General features: G+C 40.2%; 5 protein-coding genes across 6 annotated transcripts in view; 3 read left to right on the forward strand and 2 right to left on the reverse strand.

The window, feature by feature from the left end:
* Nucleotides 1–87: 87 nt before the first annotated feature.
* LOC115542179 (chemokine-like receptor 1) lies at nucleotides 88–2,974 on the forward strand. The gene has a single exon (XM_030354337.1). It carries the CDS (start codon nucleotides 1,126–1,128, stop codon nucleotides 2,158–2,160), a length of 1,035 nt encoding a protein of 344 aa, XP_030210197.1. The 5' UTR covers nucleotides 88–1,125; the 3' UTR covers nucleotides 2,161–2,974.
* Nucleotides 2,836–5,304, reverse strand: LOC115542180 (iron-sulfur cluster assembly scaffold protein IscU). The gene is made up of 5 exons (XM_030354338.1): nucleotides 5,053–5,304; nucleotides 4,079–4,192; nucleotides 3,784–3,894; nucleotides 3,475–3,553; nucleotides 2,836–3,375 (listed from the first exon to the last, which is right to left on the reverse strand). The coding sequence occupies exons 1-5, from the start codon at nucleotides 5,152–5,154 to the stop codon at nucleotides 3,284–3,286; spliced, it is 498 nt and encodes a 165-aa protein (XP_030210198.1). The 5' UTR covers nucleotides 5,155–5,304; the 3' UTR covers nucleotides 2,836–3,283.
* A 1,094-nt stretch (nucleotides 5,305–6,398) lies between these two features.
* On the forward strand, nucleotides 6,399–10,198 carry rnf185 (ring finger protein 185). Its single transcript, XM_030354339.1, has 6 exons — nucleotides 6,399–7,041; nucleotides 7,361–7,379; nucleotides 7,481–7,593; nucleotides 7,753–7,807; nucleotides 9,147–9,264; nucleotides 9,441–10,198. The coding sequence occupies exons 1-6, from the start codon at nucleotides 6,866–6,868 to the stop codon at nucleotides 9,536–9,538; spliced, it is 579 nt and encodes a 192-aa protein (XP_030210199.1). The 5' UTR covers nucleotides 6,399–6,865; the 3' UTR covers nucleotides 9,539–10,198.
* A 945-nt stretch (nucleotides 10,199–11,143) lies between these two features.
* On the reverse strand, nucleotides 11,144–12,807 carry LOC115542182 (uncharacterized). 2 transcript variants are annotated; one of them, XM_030354341.1, is made up of 2 exons: nucleotides 12,671–12,807; nucleotides 11,144–11,780 (listed from the first exon to the last, which is right to left on the reverse strand). In XM_030354341.1, exon 2 carries the CDS (start codon nucleotides 11,749–11,751, stop codon nucleotides 11,149–11,151), a length of 603 nt encoding a protein of 200 aa, XP_030210201.1. In that variant the 5' UTR covers nucleotides 11,752–11,780; nucleotides 12,671–12,807; the 3' UTR covers nucleotides 11,144–11,148. The 2 variants fall into 2 exon arrangements, with proteins under 2 accessions (XP_030210201.1, XP_030210200.1); XM_030354340.1 differs by having other exon boundaries at nucleotides 12,561–12,775.
* A 1,521-nt stretch (nucleotides 12,808–14,328) lies between these two features.
* Nucleotides 14,329–15,761, forward strand: part of LOC115541342 (homeobox protein goosecoid-2) — a 2,151-nt gene continuing 718 nt past the window's right edge. Inside the window, exons 1-3 of the mRNA XM_030353016.1 lie at nucleotides 14,329–14,840; nucleotides 15,239–15,489; nucleotides 15,731–15,761. The exon at nucleotides 15,731–15,761 is cut by the window's right edge and continues 718 nt beyond it. Of these exons, the coding sequence (XP_030208876.1) occupies nucleotides 14,594–14,840; nucleotides 15,239–15,489; nucleotides 15,731–15,761 (529 nt within the window). The 5' untranslated portion in view covers nucleotides 14,329–14,593. The remainder of the gene's footprint in view (nucleotides 14,841–15,238; nucleotides 15,490–15,730) is intronic.

Below are 15,761 nucleotides of genomic sequence, written 5' to 3' on the forward strand. Positions count from 1 at the left end.
GGGGGGGGGGGGGGGGGGGGGGGGGGGGGGGGGGGGGGGGGGGGGGGGGGGGGGGGGGGGGGGGGGGGGGTGGGGGGGGGGGGGGGGGGGGGGGGGGGGGGGAGATGACGACTACACAGAATTGTATTTTTCTAAAGATTGCTTTTGTATACACTCGCCAAATATAAAGATGTGTTTAAATGTATTATTCATGTGAAAGAGACCAGACTGCAGAATCTTTGAATTAATAAATTCCTATAGTCAAACAATGAATTCCATTTAAAAAAGATAGAATTTTCGGCAAATGTGACCAGTACCCAAATGAGTAAGCCTTTCAATACAACTTTTTAATATTATATTAAGTCTTGGCATTTGTCTAAAAATATATATAATTGGTATTGCCATAATATTTTGTCTGTTCATTTTGTACTTTATTTGTGTCTATGATGTGTGTACACATAAATAAGCAAACATACAGCTCACTCAATGTAAGTCAAGTTCACTTAATTACAATGTAATTAAATGAAACATCTAAACAACACAATACGTATTTACAAGAAATCTTGAGAACAAGAAGTGAGCCTGTTCACGTGGTAAATGAGTTGGATTGGTTCGCTAGGTGAATAAACCCGAAACTGAATCTTAATGAAATTGAAATAGAATGCAGCCTTTTCTGGCTGGTTTCTCCATATTGCCTAGTTTAAAGCATATTAAGTCCTTAATTCATGGTTTATTTAGTAAATATTAGGTAGTAAGAAATTATTACAATTCTGTGTAATATCCCAATCCAATCCCCTTCTTCTTGTCACAGTGATACAATTGTTTTCTTTCATACAGTTCTTTCAGAATCTTTGGAATGGTGAGTCTCTGTTCAAATTGTTAGACTGCATAAAGGCCTCATTTAAGCTGTTTGAAATAACCCTTATACTCATCAGAGACATCAGAGACAACCAATTTCCCCAAATTACTTAAACCTAGGGGAACTTAAGGGATAGAAATTGCTGTTTCATGAAAGATACCTGAAGGAACTGAAACTACATCCATGAAACTGACTCGTACGCCACATGCACATGCGAAACCAACCTTCAAGACCATATTTAGACGGAGTGAGCTCTTATTTTGAACAAGACTTAGTTGGAGGACAAAATGGAAGGATTGGTGGACTATGTCGACTACTCGGATTACACTCCAGGCAATGAAACTGCAGAGCCTTCAGGAACTTTGGGAGACAACACATCCTTTTGGAAATACAGTAGTTTGATAATCAACATCCTCATTGCCCTGGTCGGCCTCAGTGGAAATTCTGTGGTCATTTGGATTTCGGGCTGGAAAATGAAAAGATCTGTTAATTCTACCTTCTATCTCAGCCTGGCCATTTCAGATTTCTTGTTCTGTGCCTGTCTGCCGATGGAGATATTCTATGTGATGACCTCGAATTGGCCCTTTGGACTGGCGTTATGTAAGCTCACCTCCTCTGCACTGTTTTTCAACATGTTCAGCAGCGTCTTTGTACTGATGCTGATCAGCATTGACCGCTGTGTGATAGCAATGTTTCCAGCGTGGTCCCAGAACCACAGGACAATCAAGATGGCATCCAGTGTACTAGTCATCACATGGATCCTTTCTGCTACCATGACTTTGCCTTCACTGCTCCACAGAAACACCAGAGTCCTCGGTAATGTCACACAGTGCTATGTCCATTCTGGGTCCATCGCTGTAGGCAAAGCAGTGGTGCTGACCCGATTCATCTTCGGATTCCTCATTCCTTTTGTGATCATTGTAAGCTGCAGCATCATCTTGTGTATAAAGCTTAGAAGATTAACCATCAAAACCACTAAGCCCTATAAGGTCATGGTCATACTCATCTTGACCTTTTTCATCTGTTGGATTCCCTTTCATATATTTGTTCTTCTTGAATTAAACATACATAAGCACAACGTGTATGTAGTCGAAACAGGATTGGTTGTGGCAGTAACTTTAGCTGCGGCGAATAGCCTCATCAATCCATTTTTGTACGTGTTTATTGGTAAGGAATTTAAACAAACCCTTAGGAAATCTATAATAGGGAGGATGGAGTATGCGATGGACGAGGACGTTCGGACAGCAAGTATTCTCCAAGGATCCAAGTCAATGGCTAATGACGGACAGATTTCAAAAGTGTTTGTTCACAATGTTCTTTGAGTTTGTCAGAATTTTAGTTAGAAAATACATTTGTTCATTTTTGTTAATTTTAGTACACATGTTACAATTGTGAATTATATCAGCTCTCCCTAAATAACCGTCCCAAACTTTGCATTAGTATGAAAGACAGCCATGAGCTTGTGGATAAACACAATACTCAAACAAATATAGATCATATTTTTTTTCTTGATTTTAAATAACCAAGTTGAATGATGAATCCAACTATTTCAGCTATATTTTCTATGAGGGAGCATTGGGTCCTACTATATTTGATGTTCATTCAAGTTTACGTCTGGGAAAAACGGAATCTGTATATTTTCCTTACGAGGGCTTTTGTATGCATACAACAATGATAAACTATATTCATAAACGTGTTTGAATGTATGATAAATTCATGTATAAGAGACCAAACAGAAGAATCTTAAACTTAATATAGCAAAACAATGTTTGCAATTTGAAAGTTATGTGGTAGATACATTGCGTTATAATTTCTTGTCCACTTCCTCGTGTTGGGTCAATGCAACATTTGTCAGCTTCTATTTTGTAGTGACCCGTACCGAAATGCAAATGAGTTAGCCTTTTAATAATACTTTTAATCTTTTATCAAGTCTTCATCTAAATATATTCATAGGAATAATCCATTTGCTCTTAAAGTAGGCAAGATACACAAGAATATAAATGTTGCTTATTTTATTGAACATTGAATTTGCCATAGAGCTAGATACGACAATGCAGGGAGGGAGGAAGGAAGTATTTCAGGCGTGATCGTTTTACTCTTCAGCTCTTTTTAACACCTTCAACATTGCATCACCAATTAAAAGCAAAACTATAATTCAAATGTTTGCTAACGTTCTTCGTTCTTGACATCCAACCGCCTTTTTCAAGTAAGGCTTGACTTTTTAACCATTAACCCCATCTGTGTTTACATTGTGCGTTTTACGTGACAGGCTAAAGATTACGGATGGTAGGAATGCCACAAAGAACTTGAATAACTCTTGACGCTGGTATACTTTGAAAGGTAACTACTCCCTATAATGTTGTGTTATAGTGCAAAAAGGAGGCCGGACTGCTATGTTTCCCTTGGTGAGTAGAAGGAGTGTCCGGGGAAGGGGGTGAAATCTACTTAGTTAGTGGCCTCTGCTGCCACCTGCTGGTTTGGTTCTTGCTTGAGACGGTAGTCAGCCAGGGCAGCCCTTATGGCATCTTCTGCCAGCACTGAGGAGGATTACGAAAGGAGATGGACGGCATAAGATGGTAGAATATGCGATGGCAGAGGTAGACAACATGGTGGAAGAGAGGGACAGGAATACTTACTAGAGCAGTGCAGCTTCACCGGGGGAAGGCTGAGCTCTTTGGCAATATCCGTGTTCTTTATCATCGACGCATCAGCAAGCTAAGCAATGACAAAAGCATGAATATACATTCTATAAACGCTGTATATCGTTTTGTTATATATTGTAACTATTAACATTGAAAAATATGTAATTGATGCATGTAATATCAAATTATAAACTAGGAAATTACGTAAAAATTAACTAAACAATCAAGTTATAGTGAATGACAAATACTGATGACCCAAAATCAACCCAATAACATGTTCAGTGCAGTCCCATATTTACTTACAGACTTGCCCTTCACCCACTCTGTGACCAGAGAGCTTGATGCAATAGCAGAGCCACAGCCAAAGGTCTTGAATTTGGCGTCCACAATCTTCCCATGATCATCAACCTCAATCTGTCACAGAGATCCAGGTTAACAAACCATAACAAACAAATACTTCACCAGGAAAATGTAGAGGTTTTGTTGAATCATAGTCCATTTTTTACAAACTCTTCTGTACTAACAAATGGGTATTTATCAAATGTCTTTGTAAAACGGTTAGTCTATGAATAAAGGAAAATGGGATTTTGCCGTATACCTGAAGTTTCATCACATCTCCACAAGCTGGGGCACCCACCAAACCTGTCCCCACATTCTTGGATTTCTTGTCCAAAGATCCGACATTTCTTGGGTTCTCGTAATGGTCCACCACCTTTATCAGTGAAGAGGAGGGTTTAGTTTCAGTATAGCACACGTATTAAACTTCAACATAAACCGTCTTATAAAGTAAAATAAAGTCTAGTTTCAAGATAATAAAACGCATACATATTTATGGGCAATGGACATAGATCCAAATAATACAGTACCAGGTTACGTTGTAGCCTTGGCATGCAACAACATTACATAAGGTAAATAAAAGAAAGATAGGGCTCCATTGTCTAGAGCTCTCCCCCCCACATCCTCTCCCCTCCAGTAAAATCTCCCCAATTTTTCTGCCAAGTCATAATGACAACGAGGTTTCATATTTTAGAATATAAATACTTTCTAGACTTAAAAAATACACATTACAACCTATAACAGCTTACTTTGCCGCGATAACACATGTATGAAAACGTGAGACACTAGAACCTAGTCATTTATCGATGCACATTTGAATGTAGATCTAATAGTTGTACAATTAAGTCCAGTCATTATTTAAAATGTTTGCAGAAAACGGAAACTGCTATTTAACTTGATATGTCCCCTGACGCACTAAACAATACATTTATTACCTACGCAACATTGATTAACATACAGACTAATCTGATTAGATCAACAGCTTCAAGCTACATCAATTTATTGGGTGACCCTCTCTAAGGCAGAGAGGCTTAGGTTTATATTTATTATTAACTATGTAAAAAGCTTTTTCCAAAGGGCAGAGAGTCTTGTTTCCTATCGTGTTGGTACGCATGCAGCCAAACAAACCAACTAGTTCCAGATAACAACATTTCAACCATTCCTATGACAGCCCATTTGTACTACTAGACTGGACCGGCTGTTACAAAATACGCCATGCCTCAAAGGAAACGTTACCTTCTCGTGGTAGAAGCACTGGGCTCTGAACTCGGGGGCTGAAAGCGTCCTGTTGAGTAACATCAGTGGGCTGATGCACTTCTTGGCGAGGACACCCGCCATGTTCTTCAGGTTAATGACGCACTAAGAAAAACACTGGGACGATGAGTGGATTCGACTGGCTCGATCGGCTTCTAGTACTAGTATCTGCACCGGTCTTGCGCTCAGCCTACTCAACGACACGGGGAATGAGGGGAGGGGCTTATTTTTTGAAGGTTACGGGAAACCCCTAGGGGTACTTTAGGGTACTACATGGGACAATGTAAAGATGTATTTAAGTATATATATATATATATATATATATATATATATATATATATATATATATATATATATATATATATATATATATATATATATATATATATATATATATATATATATATTGCAATTTGTGTACGACCACGATAACTTTTAGTATTTTTTATTTCTGTGATCCTTATACCATCTAACGAAGACAACTGCTAATTCTTTACGAGTAACTCGAATTCCATATTAACTGAGATATTCTGTATACGTTTATAAAAAGTCTGCATACATTTAGGAATTGTGTCACCGATAATATGTCATTTTCAACCGAGCTACCAATAAGCAATTTTATATTTTTGACAATGTTGTTATTGTTATGATACCAATAAACATGTTTATAAATAATTAACCAGGCAAATAACGCTAGTTAATGATAGTAAACCACAAGTTGTTCGTTAACAACTTTTCTTTATGTAGTATTGGAAGTAGGCTTCCAAAACTCGAATTCATTTAGACCCTCTTGGCATTATGTCAACGCCCTTTGTTTAAATAATGGGGTTTATTCCTCATGCAACATTTGAACGTTTATGTTAATCTGTGTGACTATGGCTTGGGCAACATCGAAGACTATTGCAGTAGGCCTATATACTATTCGTGAGAACCCTTCACAAACTCTGTCCTTGGACATTATTATACATGATCGGCTCGGTGGCGTACATACGTGATGGCGTACATACGTGATGCGTTCAATGATGCGTTCAAGTTCAAACACAACTTATAAACCACGGCATTGATATAGATGCCAGTATCTACTGGAAGACAATAACATTTTTTTTCTTATGTAAGACTTGCTTTATTTATGCATATAGTTACGTCATTATGACTTTCATTGATTCATATTTCATGGTAACTTCTGACATAATTGGATTCCAAGCAATGCTTGCAAATACCAGTACATTGACATCTAGAAACCAATCCTGAGAAAAATATTATTATTATATTTCCGTATAACAACTATCTCAAATATTCACCCAAACTGGTATGGGTAATTTACACAATCGGTCCGCTGGTACGTGAACGCAGCACTGCTATCTCCGTGGCGATGCAGCGGAACTGTGATGCAATCTGTCGCAAGGATTTAAGTTTATGTCCATAACATTGATCAATGGTTATGTTTGAGGTGTCGCTTCGCGTTATACAGACGCTTGGATTTCAGGAAGATACGTTTTCTTTTTTATCAGCCAAACGGCAATTTTAACACCTTGGTTTTCTCACTTTAGCTTCTGTTAGCACGCTAGCAACCACCAATAATTGGTATATTTTGTATCTTACTCCACGTTCGCGAAGTTTATGTTAACAGTGACACCCTTACATTAGGCCCGTGTGGAGGAACACCAAAATTTTAACTTCTGCGTTTCTGTCAAGCAATTAGCACCAGTATAGGTCCGAGTCGTTCTGACATGTTTTAAAGGTCCGGGGACAGATCACAACATCCCCACATACGTGTACCTGGACCTTGGATCTCATGGCGACTGCTGCCCCACCATCTCCCGGCGCCGCTCCCTCCGAGGCGCCGAAACCGAGCACCAGCGGGGCCAGCGTGAATAATGACAGTGGAAGCCAGGACAGCACGTTCGAGTGCAATATTTGCCTTGACACGTCTAAAGATGCAGTGATCAGCCTCTGTGGGCATCTTTTCTGGTAGGCGTACAGTTATTTTATTATTGTCATCTATGCCTTTCACTGATGTAAACACAATATTAGTGCACACTTTAAGAACAGTACCCATGCGATACTTCCATACCGGTGTACGTTATAGGCCTGAAGCCAACTATAATGATTCTGCCAACTATCAAATAACTGTCAGAATGTGAGCTGTGTCACCTTCTGAAACCGACAACAGACATAGGCGGTGCTATTGTAATGATTTATTCCTGAAATGTGACGTTTCAAGATTGTGTTGTTTGGAATTTCATTTTAATTTTTCTCTTTCCCCAATCCTTCTCATCTCTTCAATTAGTTGGCCATGCTTGCATCAGGTAAGCTGCTGTATGTTGGTATTATGAAGATCGGTTTTCTAGCAGAAAACTGTCTGAACCAATTCTCCTAATATAATCTAACATCTGCTGTACTTGTTTAGTGGTTGGAGACCAGGCCAAACAGACAAGTTTGTCCAGTGTGCAAAGCTGGAATCAGCAGAGACAAAGTAATCCCCTTGTATGGGCGAGGAAGCACTGCCCAGCTGGACCCGAGGTGGGTAGAGTTCACCTGGTTAAGGCTTTCTCATATCTTCAGTTGCAGTCACACTTGTGTTTTGCATTACCAACATAAGTAAGATATAGGTTAGTTTATGCTGTGTGGGTGTTGACGTTCCCGTGGGCCCCCCCTCATCCAAATGTTCTTCTGTTGTAGGGAACGAACACCTCCACGACCACAAGGACAGAGGCCAGAGCCTGAAAACCGTGGCGTAAGTTTACCTACGATGAAGTATAAACCCTATCCTCACACAAACTTTTTCAATTACATTCATAAAACTGAAGGTTCCGGTCCTTGATTCTGATTGTCTCAAAGCTGCCGTAAAACTCTAAACACACGCCTGTGCCAACATATCTATTCATTATTAGTATTATTGAGTCACCCAAAGTATGCCTACCTGTGTGTGGTTTGAAACCATGTTCCGTTATTGAGGAAAAATAATTGGGATTTTAATAAATTATCACATTTTATGTTTCTTTTTGTTTATGTAGTGGAATCTTACTTGGTAGATAGATACCGCCTTAGTAACCTGCACTTGTACCAACTTTAACTATTTGAAGGCAAAGAAATAACTTATATAATATAATATTTTATATATACATATATACAGAACAAGGCGACCCTCGAGTAGGTAACTATCTTGTAGATTCTGAGATCATGGCAGAAAGAAACATGACAGCAGGGGCTTCTATCTGACACTTTTGTTGCTGCTGATGTTCCTACTGAACCCTGACCCTGTCCCCATACCACCCCTGCTGTTCATGTGCCGGACCGTGCGTACCCCTATGCGGAAGACTAAAATCCCTGACCTTGTGGACTGTACACAAAGCAAGCGCTAAGATTGCGCATTGGTCCAGGAAAAACTAAATGGATGCATGTTTTGAAGAGAGATTATATGAAGAGATCCCCTGTTACCCACATTTATATAATTCATCAAGCAATATTCATTAGTGAACTCCTGGCGAGAACGCTTTGGAGAGAGGAAAAATGCAATTTTCTTTCCTAATGCGCATGCAGCCTCTCCTCGGTTACTGGCATTTGACAACCAACGCCACGTTGCACTACCCTAACTAACTGGCATGGAGTTAGGGTCGGGAAACGCACATGGTTGGACGCTAGACCAACACAGACCCTACATTTTAGTATGAATGGGACCTCCCCCCACTAGCTGCTGTGGAATCACTGTGAACCATGGCCTCTCATGGCTTATTGCTTAAATATATACAGCATGTATATTTCAACCATCTAATTGCTGGCCCAGTTTGTTCATATCATTCACTTAATTTATGATGAAACTGCTTGGCCGCATTGGATAAGGCACTTGCTGCCGTGTTAAGTGACGTTTAATTCATTAAGCAAAAGAAATGCCTTTCCCTTTGGGACCTATTAGATCCTGCTGAGGTGCTAAAGCCTGCCATGAGAGTAACGGCAAATAGCATTGGCTATTGCATCACATCTCTACTTGTTAACCATGAGAACTGTGAACAAGTTGATGGAAAATAAAATGATGACCCTAATGTTGATATTAACGTTGAATCATTGTTTTGTAGGGTTTTCAGGGTTTTGGATTTGGAGATGGAGGATTTCAGATGTCGTTTGGGATCGGTGCCTTCCCGTTTGGTATTTTCGCCACTGCTTTTAACATTAACGACGGCAGACCACCACCAGGTAGTTGGGTTTTTCATAATAATCCAAATTATGTTATATACGTATTATTAAAAGTGTTTTGTACCCCAAATTAGGTTTATTGCACAATAATCAAATAGGTTTAATGTAACATTTCATACTGTCATTGTGCTTGGATACCATATAACAATTTAAAACGTGTTTATTCTACCCTATAGCAGCCCCAGGGACACCACAACACACGGATGAGCAGTTTCTGTCGAGACTTTTCCTCTTTGTAGCTCTGGTGATTATGTTTTGGCTGCTCATTGCCTAATGGACTGCATACCAAATACACATCATTGTGTTGGACAAACAGAAAAAGCAAGATCCACTGGAAGGAAAAAACATACCATGCATTGTGTGGATTTCAATTTATGAATGGGGTCACCGTATTGAATACTTTCCTGTGAAAAGGGTGCAATATGTTGCTTGTCTAACCACTACCTGAAACTGTAGATTATTTGGCTGCTCATTGTTTAGAATTTAGTTGAGTTTTCTCACGAGCATCAATCCAGATTGATTTTGACTTTTGCATTTCAATGAACTGTGGAATCAATTTCTCAACGAATGTGAGGTAATAAAACGAAACAGGACAGATAAGAGGAAGCCAATTCTGCAAATGAATTTTATTGTAAAACAAACATTTTTAACCCTAACCAAACAATTTGCACTAAAGAGTTTTCTGTTGAGTCTTATAAATTGATACAGAAGAACCTCAACTTAATATAGACTCAACATAATCACAAACACCTTTAACTGGCAAATTGAAGGAAATTAGTCTATTAATATCTATTGTCGGACTAAACCGCCAGACTGTAAACCAGAGGATATTTGTTCATGTTTCAGGTTTTACTTGAGTAAAACACGACTGTATAACAATGGCTGATAACTAGGTCAGAACATAAAATCGAAATAAAAACTCCTTGGTATATCAGTCGATGTATTTCTTTTAACAGAGGGCCTACTTTCCATGTTTTGTCTGATCTGGTAAAAGAGAAGTGCTACTTACCCTAATGGATGAGAGAAAATGTAATCTAAGGGAAAGATTGGGCAGAGGAAAATTGTTACATTGACTGTTTTTATTATACCAATTTAAAAACTAGAAAGCAGATCTGGAATATGGTATGTATTATTAAAAATCTTGATATAACAACATAGCTAAACAGTAGTCATTTAGCCATGTGATATACTTGAAATATTTATTCAAGTATTCGCTTTTTTAACTCTGCAGCTATCCTCTTGATCAACACCTATTTAAAATATAAATGTTCTGATAGCTCGAATCTGTATTAACTGTATTTAAAGATGGGACAAATAAAGGATATCGGAGCCATTCACATATGCCTCAAACACATTTAATATAGAAAAACGATTTGGATTTCTATAAAAATATGGACTTTAAATCACAACCTTTGTTAGCAAAATGTAAACTATTGGGGTTTGGTTTTCCAAAAAAAGGCCCACTGATTAATGATAAGCATATAAGCCTACATAGTCATTTAGTTGATTAAAAAAACAAAAATGTAAGATGGGTTAATGAAAACTAATTGTAACAGTATGTTTTAACAGTATTCGATGTGATGTCGCTTTAACAGTCACTGAACTTTAAAGTAATACAGTTGGAAGATAGTTGAACATTTTGAAAAGATGCTTGAAAATGAATGTCTAAATCTGTCAAAAGCAATGTGCTCTGAATAAAAATGAAGTAAATATGCGATTTGTGCACGTGAAAGTTTTGTTGAATCCTGAAACCAATTGCAACCATTGCGCCTAGTTTAATATGAGATGAGTTGGGATTTCTAATAATCATCTACTAAATCAACAACAGGCCAAAATAAACACATTCTTTGAGATAACTCAAAGATCACATCCCACTGTCCTCATTTAATTTAATTTTATTGATTCTCTCTTTGGAGCAAGCTCTGGTAGGCTGAATTCAGCCTCATACAGGATCTGCTGGATCTTCATTTTAGTCTCGCATCTTTTTTGAGGAGCAAGGCGCTTCAAGGTGGGAACAAAGCTGAGCAGAAACAGTTCGTCCTCGTCCTGTGTCCTGCCCACTGACTTTTTTGAAGGTGCCACGCCATCAGCAGAGGCTAATGTTTCTTTCGCCAAGTCCTTCCTCTTTTTCCCAGTAGCGCCAAGCGTCCCCCACTGGTTGTTCTGTGACTCGGGTGAAGAGGACGGGGTCGCAAACGCTGCCTGGGACTGGGACTCTGGCTGGGTCGCGGGGGCCTTTGCGATGGCGCGGGTCCTCCTCGTTGGGGCAGGGGACATGGGGCTGTCTGCGGCCAGGGTGTCCAGGTCAGGAGGGGAGTGGTCTTCCCCGTTGTTGTTGATGAAGTTCTCTGATATGCCGTTTCTTGTGCCGGTAAAAGGGGCAAGGAAGTTGAGCCGCTGTCTGTATTTCCATCGACTGGGAACCAGCTCCCCTTGCTGCTTGCTCTTGAGCTCCGTTCGAACCTCCTTTAAATAACGGTCTCTCATATTCTTCCATCTTCTTTTGCATTCTTCAGCTGGGAGGGTCAGAAGCAAAACCATATTATCATCATAGACAAACTTTGTGTTTGCCTTAAGGTAATTTAATGGTAAACAGGAAAGCTTTAGTAGATGGTCAGGTCTGTGAATATCATGACTATTATCTATGGATATGTGAATATCGTACAATCCAATAATTTGTTATACTAGTTGCTACTTCTCCATGTATGCTTAGACAACCTTATCAAGTAGGACACTATGGCATCCATCCTTTCTCAAATCATAATACTAATGTCCTGAGCAAGTAGGCCTACATGATTACTGATTACATGCGCCTCGTTGGGGACATGTGGGCCTCAAGTTTCATCAAAAAGTAACCAGAACTAACATCGTTTAGTCACTTTGACAAACTAAAATGATCAGCAGGGTTCCCGTACGACTAATATGCGATAATATTGAACGAAAACGATTGTTAAACGTTTGACACTTCTTAGATTACAAAGCCAGGAGAGCGGAGTGCTGCTTCACACGCGGACCGCCGCGCGGTAGAACCGGAATATCCGTGTTGGCGGAGCGCGGCCTACCGCGCGGAGCCGCCTTGCTACCGCTAGCACGGCATGCGCGTACCATCCACCGCTTTGCTGCTCGGACAGATAAATCGACCACCAGGCAACATGAAAATCTAAGCCAATGAATAGACTCAAAGCGCCAACTTAAGCGCCTGTTTTCTAAATCAGTTATATTATCTCTTGCACTCTAGAATTTGGCTAGGCAAAATAACAACTAATAGTTACTTTAAGAGACACTTAAACACTCACATGGGACCCCCATTAGGGTGCTGATGCTTCTCCAGGCATTTATTCGAGTTTCTGTGCAGCGGTAAGTCGGTAAAGTTACGTTATAGAGCTCGGGGAAATTAAATACAGACATTATCAACTTATCGTCCATTTTGCCGTCCTGCCGTCTGCCGTGTTGTTGTGGCTGTGCCGTGCTGCGCGCGCGCGGAAGCGGTAATCTTCTCCCGCCTTTTCCGCCCAGTTTCTGCCCAGCTGCACGTTATCGCGAGCGCAAGCTGCCGCTCGCAGCAGTTCGCATTTGAGTCGGATAGGGGCGCAACACGGGTTCGCCATTCATAAACACAGCTATTTGCATTCATGCCCTGTTGCTTTCAATATCATTTTCATTATTTGCAGGCTTCCTTTTACAAAATTGTCTTATAAATTGTCATTACCAAGGCATTGGTTCGGTTTCAAGAAGCATAATGTGTATTGTTTGAGTGAACTGCATCAGGCAGCTCTTGTGTACCTGGTTGCAACAACTTTTCGTTTCTACATTCCCAATCCAACATAGGCCAGGGGAATATATATAAATATGATTATATGATATGATATATGTGTTATCTCCCTGTTTTATTTGTCCTAAATACACGAGAATGATTTATTTGTCAACCAACAACCAAAGACTAATATACATTTTTGCCATTTGTTAAATGCAATGTATGTGAAATAAAGTATATTACTCTACCGACCAACAAGCAAAGACTAAAATAGAATTTGCCATTTGTTTAATTGCAACATATATGTTCATACATGAAGCCCAACCTCACACAGACAACCCCAAACATTATTTTTTGAAAGTATAATTTAACATCCCACCCTTTGGATGGCCCCTGATGTGGTTTCAAGGATGTATTGTCGGCACCAACTAATGCACTGACAACAACAAAACAAGCCTTTATCATATTAATCCCCCTGTAATGAATTCTGCACCGTTTGACCCGAAGTGGATGTGCTACAATTCGCTCTATTGAGAATCACAATAAACTACAGATAGTGATCTCAAATTCTCAGCAAACTATACATCAACAATCTGCTCGCTATTAAACCCAACAGAAAAGGATGGGGCAGTGGTGTTTATTGTTATCTGTTCACCAGCCCTTATAAGATGAGCTTAGGACAGATTGTGAAAATCCATTAATACTCCAGAAGAAGAGGAAGAAAGGTCTATCATCTTGTATGAAATCGCAGGATTGGCTGAATGTAACCTGTGTGAGCTTTGCCTCGGCCTTGCACGTTGTCCAGCAGACTGCATGGCACAGATAAGACATGAACAGGTGGACGAGTGTCGAGTGATATCAAAGACTAAGAATTTATGTTCAATACTATGTCGGTTCATTTATCATCTCACCCTTGATTGATAAAGCATATAAAAGATGAGTGTGTGGTGCAACACAAATTGTGATGTTCTTCCAGACCTAACCAAAACAGATCAATGTATTTTATCACGCACTATGATCATAGTTGGCTGGATTGGATGGACCTGGTTCTAATTTACCAATGATAAAGCTGACTAGGGAAGTGCAATTAGGAAAATACATTGAATTGCTAATCCTCTAATTCAGAAGATACAATTATTGGGCCCCACCGAGCATTCATCTTTAAACCCTGCAGGTTTCTAATACCAGGCAATCGCCTTTCCTCTAAACCCAGCCACAACAATACGGATCTAAGAAGCTCTCCACTTCTCATTTATGCAGTGAAATCTGATTTCTTTCAGAGAAAGAAAGGAGTGAGATTAGTTGGATCTGCCGTCCTCCATAACCTCTTCACAAAACTGCCCAGATTAGCCAGGAATTAGGTTTCAAACATTCTATTTGTCCTGTCCATGGGGAGGATTATGGTCACCCCACCAGCCCTCCTCCCCCACATTTCACTATAAGGGACAGACACACTCTTGACCAAGGTGGAGACACATCGGAGAAGCTGAGCTTTCAGCATAAAATACAAGCGTTGTATTCAAAATCACATTTTGTTTGTTTGGGATATTTTCTTTTTTTGTTCTTGTCTGGGAGATGAAAGGATTATTCGGCATGGCACGTCAGAACTTCCCATTCACAATAGAAAATATTCTCAACAAGTTCCCTGACAAGAGTAGCGAGGAGAAGAATCTGTTGGACTCTGCTGCCGTTGGACTGAAGGAGAAGGCAGAAGGAAGCGCCACTGGCAGACCGACTGACACAGTCCATCACACCTGCTGCCTGAGCTGCTGCTGCTGTTTCCACTGTGGGGAGGTTTTCCACTCGGATTTCATTCACGAAGGTAAGTCAAGAAACTCTTGTGTCTGATTTTTGGTATTGTAAATCAATGTTTTTCTACTAGCTACTACTATTTACCATCCTAATTATTTTGATGTTTAAGATGCCCTTTATAATGTAGTGTGTAGTGCTAAGCATCTTGAACAAGGATGCCTACAGACAGTAGGCGTTGGAGATTGAACCCAGTACCTCTCAGCTTTCATAAAGGAGCTTGCAGGGTCTTCTGACATGGGGGAGCTCAAAAACAGTCAAATACCTTTGAAAATCATCACCCTAATCATCCTACCCAATGGTTGCCTAGGAGATTTCACCAAATTGTGTGTCTATATCTATTAGGGGAAAAATAATAGTGAATTGCAGAGTCAATGCTGTTTGAGATGCTGTTTAAAAAAAGTGCCTAATGAGCTCCTTTTGAACCCGCTCTCCTTGCGACAGCGTGTCGGTACGGCTGGTCCACAGGGTCGTTGCCAGAGGCAAACAGAGAAGGGCTGGTGCGCACGCACGGTCCAAGACGCACCAGACGGCACCGCACCATCTTTACAGAGGACCAGCTGGAGGCTCTGGAGCAGCTGTTCCTGCAGAACCAGTACCCGGACGTCCACAGCAGGGAGAGGCTGGCCCAGAGGGCGCTGCTACGAGAGGAGCGGGTTGAGGTGCTGAGTCTGTTGTATCTTCACTAGCTTCTTGTTTGGTATTTGTTGGGGCGAAAAAAAGCTTTGATTAGCCGATGTGGCAGAGGTTTGGGAAATGTATGAGTACAGTTTGATCTTAGTCCAGAAATCTTCAGTGGGAATGGCAGCAATGTGAAACAATTCCACCATTTAATATTAAATACAATTGTATGTGAATTTATTAAACAACAGGATATGACATTGCCTCTGTTTCTCCCAACAGGTATGGTTTAAAAACCGAAGGGCAAAGTGGC

Source organism: Gadus morhua, chromosome 4, assembly GCF_902167405.1.
Source record: "Gadus morhua chromosome 4, gadMor3.0, whole genome shotgun sequence".
In the NCBI taxonomy this organism is placed as follows: domain Eukaryota; kingdom Metazoa; phylum Chordata; class Actinopteri; order Gadiformes; family Gadidae; genus Gadus; species Gadus morhua.

Bases quoted from the DNA above. Each gene is read 5' to 3' on its own strand.
- LOC115542179 (XM_030354337.1), top strand. From the start codon at position 1,126: ATGGAAGGATTGGTGGACTATGTCGACTACTCGGATTACACTCCAGGC.
- LOC115542180 (XM_030354338.1), bottom strand. From the start codon at position 5,154: ATGGCGGGTGTCCTCGCCAAGAAGTGCATCAGCCCACTGATGTTACTC. The intron at 4,193-5,052 runs GTAACGTTTCCT...TCACTGATAAAG, and splicing joins AGTGCTTCTACCACGAGAAG to GTGGTGGACCATTACGAGAA. The intron at 3,376-3,474 runs GTAAGTATTCCT...AATCCTCCTCAG, and splicing joins GGTGAAGCTGCACTGCTCTA to TGCTGGCAGAAGATGCCATA.
- rnf185 (XM_030354339.1), top strand. From the start codon at position 6,866: ATGGCGACTGCTGCCCCACCATCTCCCGGCGCCGCTCCCTCCGAGGCG. The intron at 7,594-7,752 runs GTGGGTAGAGTT...CTTCTGTTGTAG, and splicing joins ACTGCCCAGCTGGACCCGAG to GGAACGAACACCTCCACGAC. The intron at 9,265-9,440 runs GTAGTTGGGTTT...TCTACCCTATAG, and splicing joins CGACGGCAGACCACCACCAG to CAGCCCCAGGGACACCACAA.
- LOC115542182 (XM_030354340.1), bottom strand. From the start codon at position 12,690: ATGGACGATAAGTTGATAATGTCTGTATTTAATTTCCCCGAGCTCTAT. The intron at 11,781-12,560 runs GTGAGTGTTTAA...TGACCCTCCCAG, and splicing joins CACCCTAATGGGGGTCCCAT to CTGAAGAATGCAAAAGAAGA.